The 19,035-nt window shown below is 37.6% G+C and overlaps 1 protein-coding gene across 3 annotated transcripts in view; it reads left to right on the forward strand.

The window, feature by feature from the left end:
• SLC4A10 (solute carrier family 4 member 10) overlaps window positions 1–17,461 on the forward strand; it is a 273,304-nt gene extending 255,843 nt beyond the window's left edge. For all 3 annotated transcript variants that reach the window (XM_037140408.2, XM_037140406.2, XM_037140407.2), the window contains exons 23-26: window positions 7,223–7,290; window positions 9,709–9,825; window positions 10,655–10,693; window positions 15,586–17,461. In XM_037140408.2, coding sequence (XP_036996303.1) covers window positions 7,223–7,290; window positions 9,709–9,825; window positions 10,655–10,667 — 198 coding nt within the window. In that variant the 3' untranslated portion in view covers window positions 10,668–10,693; window positions 15,586–17,461. The remainder of the gene's footprint in view (window positions 1–7,222; window positions 7,291–9,708; window positions 9,826–10,654; window positions 10,694–15,585) is intronic.
• The last annotated feature ends 1,574 nt before the right edge of the window (window positions 17,462–19,035 follow it).

A 19,035-nucleotide genomic window follows, 5' to 3' on the forward strand; every position in this document is an offset into this window, starting at 1 on the left:
GAGATATTTTTTAAAATAATATTTTAATGAGGATGTTTTGATAGTCTTTATTTCTTTTTGGGGGTTTAGGTAAAGTTTTGCTCTCATCATCAGATACTATTCAAGAAAAATACGACACAATTTGGTATAAATTAAATAAGATCGGCACCAGAATGTAGAAATTCTGAAGACTTAAGTTATGTGTACTTGATGTAATTAAAACTATTCAGGTTGAAAACAATTGCCAAGTTTTAAATTCCAAAGAAGATAATTTGAATTCAAAATCTATGTTTCCCCTTCATCTTTCTGAAAATGAGAATACTATTAAGTAACTTACAAATGTAATTTTGCTTTATTTTTTAGCTTTGATTTCCTATCAGATATCTTTACTACTTCTGTAGGAAAAAGGTAGCAACAGTATAATAATCCTTCCGTGGCATTCTCCTTCCAGATACATACTACGGAACATCTTTGCCCTTTTAGAACTTTGTGAAATAAAAAATGATATTTCTATATAATATTATGTTTATATATTTTATCATTAAGCCATTTTAGTTTCTTCCTTTATCTGTCTGTGAAATAGGAACAAATTTGATAGTAATCATACATGTATTAGAATCTTCCATTTCCCTTGCCAAGAACCACACACATGTGTGTGATACTTATATGCATGTGTACCGCACCTCCATTTTGGAATTGATTGATTTCAGATAGGCAGAGATGCTAGTTAATGAACATCTAAACTTTTTATGATACAGATCCACTGTACTCCAGTGGGTGGTTAGTGTTTTCTGATTATGAAGATGATTTTAAAGGTAATTAAATAGTGCTAAATTTCCTAGAACTCATGTTTTCCAACAGGACATGAAAATACATTAAAGATTGGTGGAGGCAAATTTACAGCAGTATCCTTCAGATCTGCATATGAGAAAAAGTGGGGAAAGCCCTTGCAGTACATTAAATCAGGGAGGTTTAAGAACCCTTAACATTTCAAATAGATTAATATGATGACACTTTCCTGTGATCCTCAGTACAAGGAAAGAAACAAGAGAACCAATAATAGGCTGAAGAAATAATCCGTAATTGAACATTAAAATATAGGTCTGACCAGGGAGAATAAAAAGGTAATTCTCTGACAATGACAGGAAGAAAAGGAAGTTTAAAGATGTTCACTTTCTAACTGGGAATTAGTATTGAAAGAGTATGATTACTATAGTCAGTAAGAAGATTTAAGGAGTAATACACTGAAACTTATATGAGGGTTGATTTTCTACGTGCTCGCCTGGACCTCAGTATTTCACTTTTTATTGAGGGTGAGGGCTCTGCTGAAGGGTGTGCTCTCCTTACTGTGGCAGGTTACGCCGAGGCCCAGTTTTTCTAAAGACTGTGCGTGAAGGTGGTAAATGGACAAGCTCTCTGATGCATTTCTGCAATTACTCAAATTAATTGAGTAACTTTGATTTGATCTGGAAGATGATAAAGAGCAGAAATGTCTCAGCACCCTGAGACTTGAATTTAAGGAAGGCTCACCCTTCGTCCTCTTGATAGTTACAAGGTTGTACCTTCATGCTCCAGGGTTTTCCTATCATTAGCCCACTTCCGGTCTATGGCATTGACAAAACATTAGTTTAACCTTAAAATTCAATAATGCGTTAAGCAGAATAAATAGCTACACAGGCCAGTCCAAGGTCGCAGAGCTTCTGTTCCAAATTTTCATGTACTTCATGCATATGCATATGCATATGCTTCAGTTTTTAGAAAGAAAGGATTATAATCAGGATAGAAATGAATATTGGAACCCTGACATTTTGCACATTGCTCTGTGTAAAGGGAAGACTGCAGAATCAAATTCTGGATGTCCAAATGTGCTCAGAGTACCAACATGCCTTCCTTGTGACTTAAATATTCTCTAGGACATTGTACACATTTGACAAAAGGGCTGCTGTTAAAAGCAGAAAGCCCCAGCAGAATGTGTGCTCCTGGGTGGGGGGAGAAGGTGGTTAATGTTTGATAAATCCTGGAAATTCAACTCTGGGCAGTGTTCATGATGTGACACCTCTTGGTCTATGGGACATTCACTCTAACATATACGCTATAGAAAAAGGCAAAAAGGGGGCAAGTGAGACTTGTGATCTGTAGGAAGCAGGATCATGAGCCAGGCCAAGAAGATGCAAAAGCAATCTAAAAACAAGTGCAATTAAGCAAATTACAGAGCACGTCTTACTGCTAAGAAAGGTCAGAATTGGTTGTGGATTTGGGATGTGTAGCCTAATTACTACACAGACAAATGTTATTTCTAACTGACTCTTAAAATGAGATAAGCTTATTTTTCTTCAGTCAGTGGGTTTTTAAAGTGTAGTCCCAGGACTTCTGCATGAGCTGACACCTGCAACTTGTTAGAAAGACAAACTTTTGGACCCTGTGCCAGACTTTCTATTCAAAACTGGGGGCAGGATAGTGATCTGGTCTATGAAGACCTCCAGGTGATTCAAATCCATGCTAAATTCCAGATGAGACCTTTCCTACAAACCACCATATCTTTATCTCCAGAATATACTCTTCTAAATCTAAGATTACTTGATGAGAATTTTTGTATTTTATAATATTCACATAAGTCATTTAGAGACAGTCAAATATTCTGATGAAAAACATGTTACATCCATCTACTTCTATGAATTCTGAGTGGACTACTCCTCTGCCCCTTTTATTCTTTTTAGTTTTCACCATTAAACTGAGTAGTGTATATATTGGCTTTTCCATCTTTGGGAATTTTAACAAGTACATCTTAGAGATATAGTATTTTATGGTATTCCAAGTATTGTATGTGTATGTATAATCTATATTTATATGTAGTGTCTGCAGCATTATTCTATCAGTAATCGAGAAAGAAAATGGTATTCTCTTAATGTCTTAGATAAAATGAAGGGGTTAAACTTGATTTCTGGAATCCCTTACATTTCTTAAGATCTATGAATGTCAAAATTGCTGGATATTTCTCTTTCCAATACTCTAGGAATCTTTGTGAACATTGACTATCTGCTTGTATTTGTACTTCAGGCTATTTGAAGGCTCGTGCATAGGTAAGGACTTTGCCTGAGAAATGGACATAGTAACAAATGCTACCTGTTCCATTAACAGTAGTAAATTGTTAGGTTCTTGGTATATGAATTGTAGTTTTTAGTTTGTAGCCTGGCACTTAATCCAGTGAGCCACACCAGCCAGGGCTAAGAACTGTATTTTTTATCCTATCAAAAGATATAATTCAGATTCATAATGTAATTTTATATGTAGTATCATATTCATCAAACACCCCACAATTTAACTCTAATTTTATTTTCCACTAATATTCAGTGCAGGCCTTTGACTCTAGCTAGACTAGGGTTTTTTTTGTTCGATTTTTAGATTTTATGTATTTATTTTCAGAGAGTGGGGAAGGAAGGGATAAAGAGAGGGAGAGACACATTGATGTGCAAGCAATACATTGATCAGTTACCTCTAGCACACCCCCTACTGAATACCTAGCTCACAACCCAGGCATGTGCCCTGACCAGGAATCAAACTGGCAGGCAGCCTTTCAGTTCGAAGGCCAGCATTCAGTCCACTGAGGCACAGCAGCCAGGGCCGGACTAGTTTTTCATTGCCATGCAAACACATCTTATTTATAACCACCTTTTATCCTTGGTCTACATATTTCCTTTTCATCTAGAGTTTCTTCCTTTCTAGTACCAAACTGATAAAATAAGATGGACTCAGATACCACTTCCTCTGTCCCTATACTGTTTTTTAAGGACTTTATTTATTTATTTTTAGAGAGAGGGGAAGGGAGGGAGAAAGAGAGGAAGAGAAATGTTGGCCCACAACCCAGGCATGGGCCCTGACTGGGAATTGAACCTGCCACCTTTCAGTTTGCAGGCCAGCGCTCCATCTACTGAGCCACACCAGCCAGGGCATCTGTTCCTATTTTTTAATATATTTTATTGACTATGCCCTTACAGTTGTCCCATTTCCCCCTTTCCTTCCCCTCCCCCCTGCACACCTTCTCCCACCCGCATTCCCCCACTTTGGTTCATGTCCATGTGTCATGACCCTCAAATATTCTTGGGTCATCTATGATCATCATCCTTTTAACATCTTCACCATGCTGTAGGTAGGGTTCATCACATTTTTGACAGATGCTGTGTAAATGAAGGGCTGAGAGGACCTCATTTTAAGGTACTTTGGACTTACAAGGCAATGAATACCGAGTTAGATTTATGCTCTCACTTTCTTTCTTTTCCTGTATGATTGAGATAAACTAGGTTGTAATTGTCGTGACGACTAGTGCCTGATTTGACTGCTCTTCCCCAGAAAGTCTCAATTTTTGGCTTCCTCCGAGCACTGCCTGGGATGCAGTCAGCCCTCCATCCCAAGTGCAGGGGCCCACCCAGCCTCCTTCTGGCACGGAAGGCAGCGGCTGCTCTGCCACCTTCTCTTCAGATAAGCATGGCTTACAAATGCTATCTTTAGAGGTGATGAGTTTTTGTTTGGATAGAATTATGACTAGTATAAAGCCCACACATGCTAACAAGCCACAGAGTGCAAAATAATTATTGAAAGCAATTTGAGAGAAAAGTGGAAAATCATCTGAGGCAAAAACAAAATTGTTCCCAAAGGGTTGGTCCCATTTTTTTGCTGTTAGATTGAACCTTGAGCCTTGGTTTCTGCTGCCGGGTCACCTAAGAACTGATGACACTATTCTTTTCTTTGGCTTTTGGAAGTTTACTGTTTTATTAAACCTTTCTATCTGGCTTTTTGACATTTTATTCAAGGTTTGCTATAAAAGATACACCATATACCAACCTTACCTTTTAGTAGATAATCAAATAAAGATTTGCATTTTGGTTGTTCCTTGGTTTTACTTCAACAGCATTTGGGAGCACTGAACGTTTCTTCTTTATGTTCATCCCTGCTCATTAAGGTAAACTTTTCTGTAGATAAATAATCATATCTATCTGGGAGGAATCATTGCCATGCAAACACATCTTATTTATAACCACCTTTTATCCTTGGTCTACATATTTCCTTTTCATCTAGAGTTTCTTCCCTTCTACTACCTCTGCTCATAGCCTCAAGGCTGTACATATGACATAATATGTCATATGTATTATGTTCCATGTATAGTGACTAACCCACTTGCAAGTCATGTCATATTCAAGGCTACAGATGTGCCCTGCTTAGATGCTTAAATGTGTAATTTAAAACCAGTGGTACTATCTACTCACCATAAATTTTTCTAATAGGACTGCCAAATGCCAAGGGGAATATGCACAATACACAAGTAATAAAGAATATCCAATGGGTCTGAAAGAAAATTTTTCCTTAACGAATAACAGAGAAAGAGAATAGAGTTAATTTCTGTAATTACAATGGTATAAATGTAATATAGGATTTGGAGGGGTGTGCTTATAAGCAGAGAAGCAGCAGAACTCATGCACTCCTCTGGCCTGTCCACAGTTCCACAGCATTGGCTGGGCATAGGTATTCTGCGTGCAGCATGGCCAAGGTCCCAGCACATGGGAGCCTGCCTTTGTTAGCTGGTTGGGTATGTAAGCAAGCACTCTAAGAGTGAAAATGAGACCTGCCCCTACATTAAGTTATGTAGTCATAGGTTAGTTGAAGAGGCTCTAGTGAACACTGTTTCTTGACTAACAAGAAGTATGGATAGAGCTCTTCAAATTAGGCACCATGCAAGTTGAAGGCCAAGGTCTGTATTCCGAGGATGGTAGGAACAGCCTTGCATGCCTAGAATATTGATGTCAGCCAAAGGTTATATCTCTCCAGAAGCTGATTTAAATCAGCCAAGCTACTGCTGAGCTACTGAAAGAGGGAAGGCAATCAGCCTCCTGGTTATTCGTATTTTTTCTTTTCAGTTCCCATTTGGTCAGGGAGTTACCTAACTCCTCATCTTTATACAACTTAAAGTTCCATTTCTAGAGTTTGAACCAATAATTCTAACATTTTTGAATGGTCCCAAATACCATTGCTAATTTAATTTGAACATTGATAATTTTGAAACTTTGAAAATAAGTGCATTAACCTGGAGCTATAATCTACAGATAATTGAATTTCTTTTGTGTGTGTGTATATGGAAAAGTGATGATAACACTATTGAAATCTAAACCAGAACATTTCAGTATGGTAACATAAAATTATCCTTGTCCCAAAGATATAGCTTCCTCATATATAGTTTTTTCATATATATTTCTCCATATATATAGTTATATATGGGGAAATAAATATATAAAGTATTTTCACTCTTTGGGAAAGGTGAGATATTGTCATTGGAAACAGAAATCTGAAGCATATAACAAGAGCCTGCGATGCATTCCTAAGGGGAAACACGTTTGAGTTTCGGTCTGTACAAGCAGACACCTGCTAGTGTCTCTTTGCAAGCCTCTGAAGTCTCTCGAGTAGTGGTTCTCAGACAAGCATAATCGATGTCTCCTGGAAACTTGCTAGAAATGTCAATTCTTGGGCCCAACTTCAGACCCGCCGAATCAGAGACTCTGGAGGTGGGACCCAGCGATCTGTATTTTTTAAAAGATTTTATTTTTAGAGAGAAGGAAAGGGAGGGGTAAAGAGAGGGAGAGAAACGTTGATGTGAGAGAGAGATATCAAGCAGGGCTGCTGCCAGTATGCATCCCAACTAGGGACCGAACCCGCAACCCAGGCATGTGCCCTGACCAGAATCGAACAGGCGACCTTTTGCCTTGCAGAACAACACCCAACCAACCAAGGCACACCTGTCAGGGCAGCAACATGTACTTTTAACAAGCTCTTAATTCTAACATAAACTAACGTTTGAGGATCACTGCTCTAAATACATCCCTCATTCCCTTCTAATAGAGCATTCTGGGAATATAATTTCAATTTTATAACAATGAAAACAATTTTTCCTTATAAAATTAGATTGAGCTTTTTAAAAAATCTGCTTTGAAATTAACCATGTTTTACATTGAGTGACATTAAGGAGATTGTTGTTAGCATTTAAATTACTTTGTGATAGGAGACTCTCATTAATTACTTATGTTCTTGGTAACTGATGCTTTCTTTGTCAAAGGGACCTGTGCTAGCATTAATAAATGCAAACAAAGTGGAAGGTCCTGGGGTTAATGAGACAGTGAAACATTAATCTGTGTTTTTTCTCAATGTAAAAGAAAGACTCATCAGGTTCACTTTATATATTTCACATTTATCTTTCCAGGAAGAACAAAGTATGCTAGCTATGGAAGATGAGGGTGCAGTACAACTGCCATTGGAGGGACATTACAGGTAAGAACATGCAATTTGAGGAACAGAATGTTTTGCTACATATACTCTACTTAAAATTTTTGTACTATAAGGATTCCTCTAAAGCTTTACTGAAGTTGTATTAGAGTAGAAAGAACTGAAACTAGAAACTAGATTAGCCTGTCCCAGTACTAGGTTCTGTCACTAACAGCTACGTGACTGGCCAAGTAGCTTAAAATGAAGGGAGGTTGGGAATTATTGTTTCAAGTCTTCTCATATTTTTAGTGGATATAAAAACTTTTTTTCATATCCTCTGAAAATAGTACCTGAAGACAAGTCAAGATTCAATTCTGGGCTAAATGAGCTAGGTGTTCACTAAATTAACCACAGCTAAATGTTTAAACTCTGGGATGTTGTCTCTAAAAGGCACTTTCAAAGAAATAATTTATTTTATGAGTTAAAGGATTCTGCTTTACCAGTCATTTTAGGAAATGTTTATGTAACTCTAAAATTTGTGAATTGTCTTCATGCATGAAGGCTAGCAGAAGAAAGCAAACTCCTATAAATTATAATAAAAAATTTAAAAAGTGTTTGGCAAAAAATTGTATATATGATCTCAAATTACTTAAGAAAAATATAAGGCAATGCCAATAAAATGGCAGAGGAGACTTTTCTCTAAGGAGGAAATTTGTCATAATGTTAAAAAAATAAGAGAGAATCTTCTAGATCTTTAGGATCTAACTGTAAAATCATATGCCCTAGATTTAAAAAATATAACTATGTATCAATTAGGCATGAGAACAAGTGTAAAAAGTATTTTATCTTTGTGAAAATAATATTTAAATTTTAAGATTCTTTTGATTGTTTAGTTGAATCAACATATTGATTGCGTTTTGTAGAAACCTAGTTTCACATGGTACCTGAACTTTCAAAAGGATTATGTGGTTGAATACATTTGGAAAATGTCCTGTACTGTATTCCAGTTTGGACATTTACACATCACATTGGCATATTAAAAAATCTAAGTAGTACTGCATTAAAAAAAGTTCAGCTGTTTAATCAAGCATTTTCCATACTTGCTTGTTCATGAGACTGCCATGTAATATCATAAAAAACTGGGTTCCACATAATATTTTCAGGGGAATTACTTGATCTTATGCTTTGCGTTATCAAGGCTGGGTGTTTTGGAAGAACTAAAGAGCACTTGTCCAGACGGTGTAACAGAAGGGGCCCAAGTTTTGCTCCAGGCCCTTAATGTTTCTCTTAAAAGTTGGATTTGCTGCTCTCTGGTGAGCTAACTCCAGTGAGGTCAACCTAGGATTTCTTTAGAACCTAATTTTTTTCACAGCAGAGTATGTTTTCTATGTGTAGTAAGAAGAGTGCTATTTTCTTATGCAGTGAAACTTTCCTTGACTTGGCTTATGATTTATCTCTGCTGCAATTTGGTTGTGTTTGTAGCCCTGGAAATATTTTGGAGCATTATGAATGTGACCTATAACTGGTGCCATTTTAATGTAAAAAAAAGCACCCAACATAGTACAGGTGTTGATATTACAAGCTCCCCTAGCCATTGGAAAGACCTCTGCCAAGTACACAGGTTGCCTTCATTTATTCAACAAATATTTATTGAGTAAGTAGGAAGTTCCAAGCTCTGGGGGAACAGCAGTGGACCAATGGTCAAGAATGCCTCATGAGGAGCTCCAGCGGTGCAATCGGTTAGTGCGTGGTACTTGTAAGAATCCCTCATGAAGTTTATAGTCAAGAAGACTAGAGATAGGGAGAGACAGAAAATAAGTGAATGAAAAAGTAAAATAGTATAGTAGTTCAGGTGATGAAATATACAGTAAAAACAAGAAGCAAAAAAGAGGAATGAGAGTGCTATGAGGGGATGGAAGTAGAAATTTTAAACAGAGGAATCAGCAAAGTCCTGAGTAGGTGATATCTGAATAAAGGAGGGAAAGGGTTGTACCATGTGAAGGAGCATTAGTGTAGTCAGGAGGCCGCTACATTTTGGTGGAAGAGAAAGGAGCAGGATTGTACGAGCAGGTGATGCAGTTGGAGGGTGGGGGTGGGAACAGAGCCTTATTGTCCATCTATTTGGCTTTTACTCTGAGTGGGAATCACTGTAGAATGTGAGCAGAGGAATGAATGACCTGCCGTGCTACCAACATTAGGGGAAGAGGCTAAGCAGTGGATGTGCAGAACCTGATCACTACAATTTGAAATGAATTTGGATAACTATAGCCAAAAACAGTTTCTATGTAACTAGAGTATTTTGTGTAGATTTTTATTTTTCATAAAGTTTTAAATAATTGAGAAAACTATTTGATACTTCTTAATTTTTAATTATCATAAATACTATACTATATAAGACTGTCTTATATTTATCTAGTTCCTATCACTAGATAACTTCAATTACTTATCTAATGTTTATTATTTCATTTTGGGTAAACAATCTAGAGATGATCCATCTGTGATCAATATTTCTGATGAAATGTCGAAGACTGCCTTGTGGAGGAACCTTCTGATTACTGCCGATAACTCAAAAGATAAGGAGTCAAGCTTCCCTTCTAAAAGGTTTGAATTCTAAAATAATGTGAATTTAAACTGATCTCAGTCATTTTATGACATGAATCCATTAGCAAAAGTGTAATAACTTTTCATCAAATTTATATCTAACACATTTCAGATAATTCTTTTTAAAAGTGGGTAAAAATTATAATTATCACATTTGTTGTTATATTTTTCATCTCCCTTTCAAATTAAAAGTTCACTCCAAAATGATGACCGTGGGGGGAGTTGGTGCTATAAATGGGTCCCAATGCACGACATCTTTGGACGTTTATTCTGGCCTACTCTTCTGCAGTAGGATTGTATTGTATTCCCTTATCACTCACTTCCCAAGAGCCCTGTTGATGTCTGACCACGTTTTGCACCCCCTCATGTCCTTTTTAAAATTCACATGGCACATGAAATGGTGGTTTTATATTTAGTACATTTCCAGTCTCCCACTCAACCATTTGAAAATCTTCCCTAACCTTCTTACCCCAAACTCTCAGCTCCAGAAAGTTCTATTCATTCTTACTTACCTGTATGAAAACATTACAAACAATCCCTGTAGTTGTGCATGGTACTTTTAAATGCATGCTGGGGGAAGAACGTGTCCTTAAATATCAAGAGTCATCATAGGATTTCCAACTGAATTTTCCAGAATTTATAAATAAGAGTTCAAACCATCAGCCTTTAGATGCTGATCTAAAGAAAAATCTCTGTTATGCTAATATCTCTTCTTATTGAAGAGTGATTGAGGGATTTGGGACAGTGAATAATTATTAATTTCCTTTTATTTTCATGACCTTAAATTAACTTTTTCTACTTAATTTTTATATTACATTTTTGTCATAAGCTCCCCTTCCTAATCACTCTAGAAGCTGATTCCCCAAAGGTAAGACTATCTCCCTCAAACCTACTCCTTAATTGTATTTCCTTATGTTGACTGATGTCTTCTAAAACCTGGTCAGCCTTTGTTCTCTGTGAGTTTTGGGGAGGCAAAAGACATGCAGAGTTGTGGGCTCAGATCCAGTGTCAGCCTGAGTGTTTATGGCGTTCCTATGACGACTCGGCTCTTTAAAGGGGGTTGAAACTTGAATAAACTTTTCCCCCACATGATTTATACAGATTCGTCCCATGTAAACCAACATACTTCACAGAACTGTATTTAGTAATGACATGAAATTTCTACATTGGAAAAAGGAGATTTATCCCTTGCATTAAGAGACTGCAACGCTGGGCACTTCCATTTATGCACCACCATGCTTCCAAACCTACAAGCTTTGTCTGCTTCCTGAAAAATATTTGGAAACATGGTCTGGAAAAAGAGGCTACATTATGCTTAGAGAATATCTCTTGTTGCTGGTTTTTGTCACCCCAAAATGGCATGCTGCTTCAGTGTCATGTCTAACCCCACGGCATAAACAAGACAGACAGTAGACGTGCAGCATTCACCCCCAGAAACTTGGGGATTCACTCTCTCTCTCTGTCTCTGTCTGTGCTCTCTGTGTCTGTCCCCCTCCTTCCCTCTGCACCCAACCAACCCCCTCTGTCACCTACCTCCGACACTTCGAAGGAGTTTAATATAAACTACTCAGTAGGCTCTCTCAAAGACTTTTGGCTGATGCTCTCTGTCTTTTAACGGGACTTTAAAATCTTTACGTATATTTTGCTTAGCTCAAGCAGAAGTCGTAGTCTATTCTAAAACATGCTCTATCTTCCTTCCCCAAAGATCTCTGCTATAGTCTGGGAGAGTCATTTTCACACTGACTCAGTTTTGCTACAAGTCTTGGAAGGAAATCAGAGTTAGGAGAGGGGTAACTTCTCAAACTCTTTGAAATATTGCTTGTGGACCCCTTAATATTAAAAATATGGCATTTCTGTGATTTAAAAAATGTGAACCCAAAACATTACCAAGCAGTCATGACAGGGCCTAGGAAATCAGAGCAAACAACAGAATCCAGGATAGAAGAAGGTGGTGGGTGTGGGGGACACAGGGAAGCAGGGAGAGTGGCCCCAGAGCCTAGAGTGTCCCACCAGGGCAAAACCAAATGCTGCTTTTCCCAGTGTTGCCAGGCACCTTCCCAAGAAACCTGGATCTTGGGTGTCAATTTTATAAAGCATAGTGGTTGCTTGCCTATTCTGTCTCTACCAATCCATTCACTAAGCTGCAGAGGAGCTTGTCCCCTGTATGAAGAGCACTGTTGGACTAGGATTAAATTAGACATCGCACAGATGTGGTAGAGTCTGCAGTTAGTTCTTAGGTTTCTCTTTCTAGATAATGAGACGCGAATGAAATAATGGAGAAAGTATAACTGCTATTCCAAACTCCACCAAAAACAGGTATCGGGTTTCTGTGTTGGGCATGTAGACCTTATGCAAGGATGGAAAACTAGGGGTTGAGGATGGGGAGCCAGTTTAAGTCTCAGGAGATACAGATCCTGGTATCCTGGTCTTTAAGCTTGTTTTTGCCAGTGGGTATAGTAGTCTAGGAGGCACAAAATTTTTATGGTTCTTGGTCATCATACTTCAGTGTCTCAGCAGATACAAACACACAGCTGTGGCTTTGGGAAGGTATTGCTGTTATTAGTATTGGTGGTTTTAAGTTTTCTGGAAGCCATACTCTTCCTGTCATTTTCCAGTTATGAAAACGAGAGACCTACCACTAGCCAAGATATATTTTTCCACATGGAAACCTACAGATTTTATCACATCTAAAGATAAAAAATGAGTAAACTTTCATTCTACAGCAGTTTGAATCTAATGCTAGTGGGAACATGTGTTCAAAGAATAAAACACAAGTGGTTATATCAAAATATAAAGGATGACCTTTAACACTAGACCTGCTTAAAGCATGTTACTTTGTTCACTAGAGTTAATCTACTGTCTAAAGTAATCTAGATATGTGTTTTTTCAAACAACTAGGTTTTTCTAGTGAAAAGCAATATTAGACTTTACTGTTTACTATAAAGAGTACCTAAAATATCATGACACAAAAACTTTTGCTTGAACCAAAGAAAACCAGAGACAGAGTTTGCACTGAGGATCCATTTGATACTGTAAGAAGCATTCAACAGTCTCAAATCTTCCACATATTCTCATGACTGACATTTATTTTGAACCCATGAATGGGACATTCTTTCTGCTCCCTCATGTACCCCCACTCTCACTAACTTCTTCTATGCTGGATTCTCTTGCTTCCTTTGATTTGCTAGGCCTTATCATAACTTTTTGGTTGATATTGTTAATAAGAACTATTTTGGTGTTATTGAAAAATAACAGTTTCAAGATCGCTTAGCAGCATGGATGTGGTGGGTCAGGGTTTGCTGTCTCTTAAAATATTACTTTCTTTAATTTTAAATTGTAACTCCTCAAGGTCAAGGACACTGTCTCATCCATCTTGTATCCCTTGGTCTTTGCAGAATACTATTTAATATAATACATATTATATTAAACATATGATACATGCCATATATATGGCACATAATAGCAATATATGACAATGCATGTTTATTATAATACATAATAGATATGGTATATAGTTAATAAATATATGTTGTTTATTTACAACAATGAAAATGTAGAACTGATAAGCAATAGGAAAATCAGTATAACAAGGAACAGAGTAATAGCCATATAGTAAGAAAATTCAAGTTGATATTTTTTAGAGGTACTATGATGTGGTTATAAAATTTCTGCTTCATAGCGTGCTGAAATCTAATTTAATACCCAAACTACTGTTTTTAAAGAAGAAAAACCCCAGTTGTAATCAGTAGTGGTTTTGTAATAAAACACCCAGTATGAACAAAGCAGGTCGTCAGGAGGAAGCGTGTCTGTGAGTCAGGTCGACATTCTGAGTCTCTTTGTCCACCCTTGGTGACTAATCGTGCATGAGGAACGTGCTCACTTGTCGAAAGATTGTATAGCAGTACATTTAGCACACAGGACTGTGCATGTGTGGGGGCCAGTGTGTTTTTGTCCCCTCAGTTTCCCACAGAGAGGATCTGCTATTCTGTCTTTCCAAAGACAAGAAGAGTTCATTAAAGTTAAGCATATCAGCCTCAGAAGCCTGGCATTCAAACTACAGGCAAACTTGGTCACCTAGTCAAAACTAATTTCCAGACAAGGAAACAAAGTTCCAGTGAAGTTCAATGGCCAGCCAAAGTCATACAGCTCATTCTTAGCTTCTGGGAACTGAATGCAATTTTCTGTTCCAAGCCCCTGGCTTCCTTCACTGCCCACTACTGGCCCTTTTCATTGGCTCTGTTTGGCAGATGAGACTAGAGTCAGGTAGAGCCCAAGGAAAAGCTAATTTGGAAGTGGGGCAGCAGACACTTGTCATAGGAAAGAAACTTAAAGTAGAAGAAAGTGAGTCATTTAGATAGAGAAGTTAAAAATACAGAGTTAAGGCTCTCAACACATCATGTGCACACTGTCAACTCTTTTCATGGAAAGAGAGAAGAGAAGGGAGAAAAGTTGCTTCGCTCTGACCTGTAAGTAGTGTGTGCTAAGAAGTGTGGCAGGCATAAACCTGAGCGCCATCGACGCTCACTCACACCAGCTCTCAGCGCTGGCAGCATGCCACTGATGGCAGAAGCTCCGACACTTCTTACCTGATGGTGCCGGGTGGTGGTGACAACTGAGAAGGGCTGTTTCTAGCTTGAATTGGAGGAAAAACAATTTAAAAAACACGCTCTCAGAATGTGTCTAAGTTATTGACCATTATAAAACCTGAACAGGAGGCCCCGTGGAAAAGAGGGTTTCAACTGTCACTTTACGACTTGGAGAAGGTTATAAAGCCCAGGATTTCCCCACCAGCAACTATTTCCTAAGTCTACATTAAGGGCAAAAGTTAGCAGTATCAATGCCTGGGCAGTCCGAGCTCAGGTCCTCAGGGGCTGCCAGCAACAGAGTGGGATGCAGAGCAGCTCAGATACGGAGGGCTCTGCCCTGGGCTGGAACTGCTGGGGGGTGAGCACTCTGCCCTGCTGGGAGCACATACATTTGGTGTGAGCTTTGTGCATAGGAGCGCATTGTTCGAATTTTACATAAAAACTGTCAACATGAGAGTAGGAAAAATAAATGATACTGAGTAAAAAGAAGATAAAAATGGGAGAGTCACATCACCAGCTTGCTCATTAATAAAATTAAGTGAAGAATAGATAAAATAGAAGCCACTTGAGACAGAGTTTATGCTGGAAGGGGTGAGGTGAGACATTGCTCCCTTGCTGGACAGGGTTCGCCTGTGAAGAGGCAGCATAGGGGTCTGACGGGCAGCGTGCAGGCTGACCACCTCCTTCCAGGCCTGCAGAGGTGTGTCTCCTACTGACCAGGACGCAGTTCTCTCTGAGCATCAGGATCCAGTCCAAGCACCAAGGACGGGCCACTTGCAGCAGAGCCCAGAAATAGCTTTGTGACATCTTGGTTGTGTCATTTATAGAGTTAGTACTATCTTAAGACAAGGCATGACTGGAGCTTTCACTAATCAGCGGTGATTCACTTGCCCAAATGAAAACCGTGGTATTAATCTTGCATGCTTTTGGAACAGTTTTAAAAATGTCTCATTTTTGAATTCCTCCCTTTCTGCAATTCTTGGTCTCTATCTCACTGAGTAGAGAGGATTTTAATTGTTGCTATCTATCTGTGTATGCTTTGCAGCATGAAAAAGCAATGCAAAGGTCCCTTGTGCTGCTTTGGGGTTGGTGGGTTTTGCGTCTGAGCAAACAGATCTTACAGTCTACATGCTGGATTTCAGTAATAAACGTCTCCTTTTTCTCCCTCCTGTAGCACTGAAAGCCGAAAAGAGAAGAAAGCTGATTCACAGAAAGGTGTTGACAGGGAGACTTGTCTATGACTTGATCTTCAATTTATTTTTTACAAATATCTGAGAAGAGTGCCACAATTATTAATAAAACTGCTTTGATCATGTATTGTAAATTCTGTCTGTCATCCCAAACCCACCTTCATACTGTAAGTAGTGCACCGCTTGTTCCATTTCTGTGTTTAAACTTCTGAGCATCGAGGCACCCCTGTGAGCATCTGCGGTAGCTAATGCAAGAACCTCTGCATTGCTTGTGTGTGGGGGGCATTTGTAAACACTGGATTCTCATTGTCAGTTTTGTGAGAGCAATAGCTTTCTTAAAGAGATAAGTAATATTTACCTAGTTTGTATTTTCTTACTTGTAGCGACCTGAAGATACCTGGTAATTTCACTGAGAAGAATTTTGAAAGGTAGTCTTCTTATTTTTTTATAGCTTAGCATTAGTGACTTATTTCAAAAGACCCAAATCAAAAATTTCTTTGGAAAGCATTTTTTAATAACTGAATTTATGCACTTGCTTGATTTAATATGATACATTTAATACTTCAGAATTTATATGTAACTAAAACTTAAATTTGAAAAAATACACAGAGACCTATTCACAACTTGTTTAAAAGAATCAGACATGAATGCAAAGAGTCAAGTAGTATTTGCATAAGATTCAAATTGTGCTCACATAATCAAATATTGGGCTTGTATGGAAATGCTTTAGAAAACCAAGTTTTGTGAGATTTTCCAAAAACCCTTTATCAGGAATATGCTGTTAAATTCCTCTCCTATTGGCAACAGATATTTTCCAAATAGACCTATTATATATATAAATATACCCACACATACCCGTGGAACACCCACGGTGAGTCTCTGCATGCAAAACCCCACTCCTGGGCAGGTGCTCTGCTGCAAAAAGTCGTTTGCTGCTGACGCTGCTCCCGCCTCACGTTCCGATGTTAGACTGGCAGGTCTCTCGGGACATTTCTTTCTGTAAAGCTCTCTTCCACTTTTTAATTAAAGGCATGTTGTAAAAAAAATAATCTTATAAATGAAATTTTTAGATTCTGTTTGAAAAGCTTCTGTAGATATTTCAGTTCATTTGAAATCATCTTTACTAAGCTTATCCAGAGGAAGAAAAGTCAAGGATTTTTGAGCATTACTAAAAATACAGTGTTTCTTTTGTTTTAAATGAATGGGAAGTTAACAAAGAGTATGTCTCATGGTACGCTTGTTTCCTAATAACGATCAGTGATCATCAACATTATAATCCTCAATGTCCAATTTCATAATCATTCAAAGCCCTGTCCTGAAAGCTATTAATTACATATTCTGTGTATAATGTGTGTGAAGAGTGAGCAACAACAGCAATGAAAAACAAATGCTCTTGTGATTAAGTTTATGAGGGAAATAAAAGTATCACAAAGCCTTCATTAGGTTCAACATTTTGATACCTTCTGAAAAATTCCCATCACAATCTCTTAAGGAGCCATTTATTTAATGGGACATAAGCCTAAAAAATATAAGAAGAATATGCAGTTAATAAAGTCTGTGTTTATAATTGCCAAGGGGAAAATATAGAAACTTTCCATTCTAATATGTTGCCTTTGTGTATTTTATAATACAGATACTATATCATAAACATTCTCGTTTTATTATTTAAACTAGTTGTACATGCCAGTCAGTCCCATAAGCAGCCTCTCAGTGTTTTAATATATTAATAACCATTCTGTTCAAAATGATCATAGTGAAATAAAACCTTCACATGATCACCTGTTTGTTAAGCAATCATATCCAATGAAATTCTGTATTCTGAGTATTTTTATAGTCATCTTGTTTTCATGTGAATCTTAATGATAACCCCATGTTAATCCTAATATTTTGAAATCATATAAAATATAGGAAAAAATGTAGTGCTATATATTTCCTTCTAATTTAAGATTCCTGGTCAAAATTAGTGACTATCTTGAATGTAATTTATTGCAAAGTAATGTGTAAATGTGACTAGGATATTGTGTTTTTCACAATAAGAAATGTTATGTGGAAATAAATATTTAACCTAACTAATTTTCTTGCACATTTTAAATTGTGACCTGAGTGTTTTGTCTTTTCTACCCTGTAGCATTAATCAGTAAATCACTGTAGAACATTTTGATTATTTGAACATAATATTTGAATTTAGACACCCATGATATAAAGAAAACTTGGTAAAGTAGACGTTTCAAGAGTATCGATGAACCTTATGAACAGAACATTTTGAGAGCTGTATTAGAATGTACGCCTTCCTTTGCCCATAGAGCAGTACTGGTCACACAGCGTTGCGTACTGTGAGCTGTAAGAGCATCCAGTGTCACTAGGAGGATTTCTCCTTATTGAAACTTCTTAGTTCTGTTTTTACCCACTGTGGCAAAAGCATTTCCTAAAATTGTCTCCTCCCTGTTTGTCACAGTAGGTCAGTTGACCCTTATTCTCTTGTAGCCATCTGGCTGTCTGTGGGCGAGATAATTGCATTCAGAACATTTGGGTTAATATTTTTCTCTTGACTTGTGAGTTTACTTTGAAATTGCTACCGTTTCACAGCTTTTGATATTGGGAAGCTTTTTCCTAGATATAATCTGAATATCTCCTCAGTGTAGTTTAAATTCATACGTAGCCTGATAGAAACTTCCCACTGACAAGCCACAAGCAACTCATACTTCAATGTGATCTCTAGATCTTAGAGAATTTTTCTTGGCTCTTGAAAGTGTGGCCCAGTTTTTCTTTTTTAATATATCTTATTGATTATGCTATTACAGTTGGCCCATTTTTCTCCCCTTTTTGTTCCCCTCTGCCCTGCACCCCCCATCCCACCAGCATCCCCCCCCCTTAGTTCATGTCCATGGATCGTACATATAAGTTCTTTGGCTTCTCCTTTTTCTGTACTATTCTTAACCTCCCCCTGTCTATTTTGTGCCTACCATTTGTGCTTCTTATTCCCCGAAACTTTCCTCTCATTCTCCCCTTTCCACTTCCCCACTGATAACCCTTCACGTGATCTCCACTTCTGTGATTCTCTTTCTGTTCTACTTGTTTACTTAGTTTGTTTTTAGGTTCACTTGTTGATAGATGTGAGTTTGTTATCTGCACTGACGTGCTTCTTTCTGTTTAACTTTAGTGCTCCTGGGCACCTGATCATATTATTATTATTATTATAAGATTGCTCTCCATATTTTCCAAAATATTTATCTCATATATTCACACAATAGAATGAAATGAGATGACAACCACTTGAAAATTTTATGAGTGTAATTTGGATAATATAATGATTCTCTAAGTACCTTCTTTGAAAGACTACTTGTAATCAGTCTCCTTGAAGAAAACCAACATTCCAGGTTACTGGTAATACTTTATTTTTGAGATCTCTTTGGATGTTTTCCCTAGAAAGCTAT

This window comes from Artibeus jamaicensis, unplaced genomic scaffold (assembly GCF_021234435.1).
Source record: "Artibeus jamaicensis isolate MK-2021 breed Jamaican fruit bat unplaced genomic scaffold, CSHL_Jam_final contig_391, whole genome shotgun sequence".
Taxonomy (NCBI): domain Eukaryota; kingdom Metazoa; phylum Chordata; class Mammalia; order Chiroptera; family Phyllostomidae; genus Artibeus; species Artibeus jamaicensis.